The following is a 5,000-nucleotide window of genomic DNA, read 5'->3' as shown; positions in this document are numbered from 1 at the left end:
AGATATTATTGATTGTTCTAGCAAGCAAGGCTGTGTGTGTACTGTGTGTGTGTGTGTGTGTGTGTGTGAGATTCGGGGGGAGGGAAAGAGACAGCGAGAGATAGAGGAGTAAAGCTGTGGATTCTGACCTTGGCTGATGCTGTTTGTTTTGTTGAGCTGTGTGTTTTGGGGAGACCTCAGGGTGTTGGCCTCGTTCACACACGCCGGCTGAAGCTCGCCCTCACTATCACTGCTGCTGCCCGGGTACGTGCACACACGCAGCGCTCTGTCCTGCTTACACACACACACACATATAAATATGCGACACACACACACACACACACACACACACACACACACACACACACACACACACAGACATTTTAGGAAAACACTAATAAACTGCTACTCAGTGCTACTCAGTAGTGCAAGACCATTTATTCACTGGCAAGTCTACAATTTACGGGGATGTGATATTTACACCCTAGTTGGTTTAGAGAAGTCATTTTTCAGAGCTCATTGACACTCTGGTTACGTACTATGTTCTATTGGCGTTAATACAAGACACATCCTGTGTTGGATGCCTTACAGGGTTCTGCTAAGAGTTAAGACCCATGGTGCGTTCAAATTCACAAACATTAGGTGAACACTAATGAATTTTTGAAGAGTTTTCTGATTGTTTTGAGTTCGCCACAAACGTTTGCGAACACTCACAAACAGTCTGAGAAGTTCAAAATCGTTCACATCTTTACAATTCAAAGAGATCATGTTCTCTGTGAATGTTCGCCTCTGCTCAAAGAATCTGAACACACCTCACATATCTCCACAAAATACCGTCACTGCCTGAAGCAGTTCAGGCGGTTGTGATCTCGTAGAGAGACTGCTGCTTGCTGGTGATGCTTACGTGGGCCAGGGTTTGGTCCTTTGCGTTCCTCCTCTTCTCAGCGGGCTTACCGCTGCTCACCGGGATCGCCGTCCGCTGGGAAGTGTACTCGATCTGACTGAGTCGCTTGGGTCTAATGATATCTGCAAAATAAGTGTCATAGCGATGTCAATGTAGGCATTCTACATCAATTTCCACTCCAAATGAGCACCAAATACCCCTCTTTCTTTCTCTGTCTCTTTACAAGGAAAATGAAACAAATCATTGTTGTTTGACTTTAATACTGTATAGTGGATGCTCTCTGGAATAATTTTTTAGTAACAAATTACTTTTTTTCCAATTAATTTTATTCCAAAGTAATTTGTTGCAAATCAATCCAACATGGCTTCCGTCCTCTAATTTCCTCCTCAACTCTGCACACTTTGGCAGCCTCCTCTACAGCATCTCTGTTAGAGGTGTGCCAGCATACTGGAGAATGGTGGACCGGACTATGATCAAGACCAGGCATAGTGACTAGACAAAATCAGCTCCTGCAGATGGCCTCTCTGAAGCCTGAACTCTAATGACTGCTTCTCTTTCTTTGCTAGAGTTTTCCCTCTCTCTCTCTCTCTCTCTCGCTCTCTCTTCTCCTCTTTTCTTCACTCCCTGTCTCTCTCTTTCTCTCTCTTAGTCTCTCTTCTCTCCTTCATCTCTCTCCCTTTCTCTCAGTCTCTCTCTCTCTCTCTCCATTCCACTCTCCGTGCTCCAGTCGGGGCGATAATAATGAGTGGGCTCCTCTGCAGCGGCAGCACTGACAGAGTCATTTGCACAACAGAGGGGTGGACGCAGAAGGGAGAGGACCAGCACTGTATGTGTTTTTCAAGATGTGAGGAAAAAAGGGGCAGAGAGGTGCCTGTGCGTCTGCACCTGTCTCTCTGGGTGTGTGTGAGTTAGCACAGGAAAAAAAGGTTAATTTCTCTTTTCTTCTTTTCTCATCTTCTCCTTTATTTTCCTCCTCTCCTACATGTCCTCTCTTCTCCACTCCACTCCATGTCAGGGTGACTCCATTGACGACTTTGTGCGTCAACAGCATCCTAGCATAGCTCTTTATTTAGCCCTGCTGCTAAGCAAGCATTTCTTGATGGCTGCATTAGCACTTCTATGTTCATCTTCTGCAAGTCTGCCAGGCATGTTTGTACCTGGTTGCCTGGTTCAGTATGACCGTCTCATGACAAAACAATAAGCAGAGAAGCAGAAAACGAGATCCTATGAGCTGAAGTGCTGTTGTTTCACATAACATAACAGGTAAAGCTAACCCATAATTAGCTTTTTTATTAACATGGTATTACCATTACGGCTAGCTTTTTATTAACACGTTATCAGCCTGGACTGATGGTTTAGCATGGACTAATGGTGGTGTTGATGTTTTTGCGGAGACATGGCATAAGCCAAGGTCAAAACAATTGAGTGCGACAGGTCGGGCGCACACTCAGAGATCTATCCCTTTCGTAATAATTATGGCTTTGACGCAACGTTCTGTAATTTCACGGCGCCACTGAGAGGATTAATTAACTCAATCAGGTGAAGCAGGGGCTAAATGTGTCTGGGCTTTAAAGGCATGCCGTGCAGATCTACATGAAAGGGGGTGTTATCGCCTGGCCCCCAGCCGCTATCAGACGAAGAGGACTTTTTATAAGGTGGTGTAAAACATGTCATCGCGCACCCACCTCTGGTGAGGAAATTACATGAAGACGTCTCTGGGTCGGTTCATAATATCTCTCACAGCGGAGGCGGTACGCTGCAAAGGGCCAGCCTGTGGCACAGAGAGCAATAGCCAGCTGCCATCGGTGCTAAATGATAGATGGGACTCAGCTAATGAAGCTGTTATTTGTGTGTGTTTGTTTGTGTGTGTTGGGGGACGGGGGGGGGCTTTATCCAAGATCAGTAATCACACCTCACACATCAGGAGCAAGGGATGTAAGTCGTGTCTCTAATGTCGCCTGCTGTCTTCCAGTCTGTGTCAGCAGAATGGCAAAATAAAAAATAACAAAAGCCCCATGATGATCAATAACATGGGGGAGTGGGGACGGGGATAACGCCCAAAAAATAAACATCGCAGATAAACTTTGATGATGTGATTCATCCGCTAATTTGGCTGGGACAAGCATTGCCTTTAAAAGCCCAGTGCAGCTCTGATGGCTGGCATTTTGATGTGCCGAGGTTTCGTATCTCAGTAGTCACCTCCTCAGAGAGGGTGTGGATCTGTGGTCTAGTGAACGGTGTGTGCAGGGCTTTATGAAATCATCAAAGTACTATTACTATAACTGCACACTAGCTGTTAGATCTACTAATACAACTACTACTAGCTGTTATAACTAATGTTGACATGTAGCATCTGTAATAACATGCGTATGACATTGTAAAGTCAGTCATATTACAGAAGTTGGCCAATGGAAATAAGTCTTTGGGCTTTATTGTGTCATCTCTGACTATTTACTGTATGTACAGCATTTTAATGTATGACACAGAGTACTGTTTCATATTTTATATCAAAATAAATAAGATCAAAATCAATAAGATCAATCAAAGTTCTGAGTAATGTCTTCTCGATTTCTCTCCCCTGAATAACTTTAAGAGGACGAAAGAGGACAGAGGGGTGGACACGGCTTCAAACAGGAGAGGAGGCCAAAATAAAAGAATACATACCCTTAATACCTTTAAAGGGAAGAAAATAAATAAAACTCTTCAATCTCTCAAGGGAAATCTTGCTGCCCATCTATGGCCTCAATTTTCAACCACCTCTCAGGGTTAATAATGCCTTAATAAGCTATCAGAATCACCTTTTGTAACCAGAAAATGTTTCAGATGTTCAGGACTTGTCTTGTACATTAAGAGTGGGGTCAGCAACAGCCTGCAGCTCAGTGGTCTAATTTCTCAAATGGCCAATAGGAGGAGAACCAAAAGAAAGCCCTGGGGAACTAATGGAGCTGCTACTCAGATGTTGGAACTCAGAGCAGCTGGAACACTTTAGTTCAGTTCTTTAGTGTAATTCTTAATAGCTTCTGTAATGGCACCCCTGCTGTGTTTTAAAAAGGATTTTTCTCAAAGTGCTGGACTAATGTGGGGTCATTCAGGTGAGGCTCAGGTTTCAAACAAAGGGTTGTGTTCTTCAATCACAACAATGGTGGTTTTCCAGACAATTATTTCAAATAAAGTCCACCTCAATGCCCATTTCCGACACCATAGAGGAAACAGACCCCAAGTAAGTATTACCACACTAAATGTATTGTAGTAAAATACCAACAAGTCCACTCTAACTGCTTAAAATACACTGAAAGACTGATCCAATCACATAAACAGATAAACACCCATTACTGAGGTAATGGATGGAAAGATCCCAGTGGACCACAATGAAGCCAGTGAAACATGGTGAAAGTGTTTGTGGTCATTACATTACATTACATTTAGCAGACACTTCTTGACCAAAGTGACTTACATATGTCAGCTATATTACAAGGGATCACATTGTCCCCGGAGCAACTTGGGGTTAAGTGCCTTGCTCAAGGGCACAACGGTGGAAGCCGGGAATTGAACCGACAACTTTCAGGCTACTGCACACTAGCCCAGCTCCTTAACCACTACACTACCACCGCCATACATTACATACTGGTCATACAAAGCTATTAATCTCCCAACCAAATCTCCAGACAATCTCTCAACCACAACCATTTCCCATGGGCCCCGAGTCTGACCTGAGGTGCTGGGGTGGCGCAGAAGGCCGGCCGCCTCCCTGGCGGGGTCAGGCGGTGAGTGCGCCATGCTGTTTGCCCCCTGCTGACAGGGCTCCGGGAGGGACGAAGGCACTTTGGTGGCGGAGCAGGGGATTGTGGGATAGCACACAGGCGAGTCAGGCGAATCGGGGGAGGTGGTCGTCGCGCTGGGGGCCTCCTCCATCTCCGGGGCGATGGCTGCAGCGGCAGAGGGCTCGGGTTTGGGGGGGTTTCGGCCGCCCTGGCGATTGACCGGGTCGGGGAGCGGGAAGGTACCGATTCCGCTGTCGAGGGTCCGCATCTGACAAGACGAGCCTGGCAGAGGTGGAGCGAGCGAGCGATGGAGCAATGGAGGGAGGAGGGGAAGGGCGGAGGAACGGAGAGAAAGA

The 5,000-nt window shown here is 45.9% G+C and overlaps 1 protein-coding gene across 6 annotated transcripts in view; it reads right to left on the bottom strand.

Moving 5' to 3' along the window:
• The window catches only part of LOC125310340 (nck-associated protein 5-like), a 183,580-nt gene that overhangs the window by 12,568 nt on the left and 166,012 nt on the right, over positions 1 to 5,000 (bottom strand). For 4 of the 6 annotated variants that reach the window (XM_048267654.1, XM_048267655.1, XM_048267657.1 and 1 more), the window contains 3 exons: positions 4,594 to 4,926; positions 884 to 1,005; positions 129 to 273 (listed from right to left, as the gene is read on the bottom strand). In XM_048267654.1, coding sequence (XP_048123611.1) covers positions 129 to 273; positions 884 to 1,005; positions 4,594 to 4,926 — 600 coding nt within the window. The other 2 variants (XM_048267653.1, XM_048267658.1) reach the window with 2 other exon arrangements.

This window comes from Alosa alosa, chromosome 17 (assembly GCF_017589495.1).
Source record: "Alosa alosa isolate M-15738 ecotype Scorff River chromosome 17, AALO_Geno_1.1, whole genome shotgun sequence".
NCBI classification, from domain to species: domain Eukaryota; kingdom Metazoa; phylum Chordata; class Actinopteri; order Clupeiformes; family Clupeidae; genus Alosa; species Alosa alosa.
Note: the sequence above shows the minus strand (reverse complement) of the source record. Positions and strands in the feature narration are given on the sequence as shown.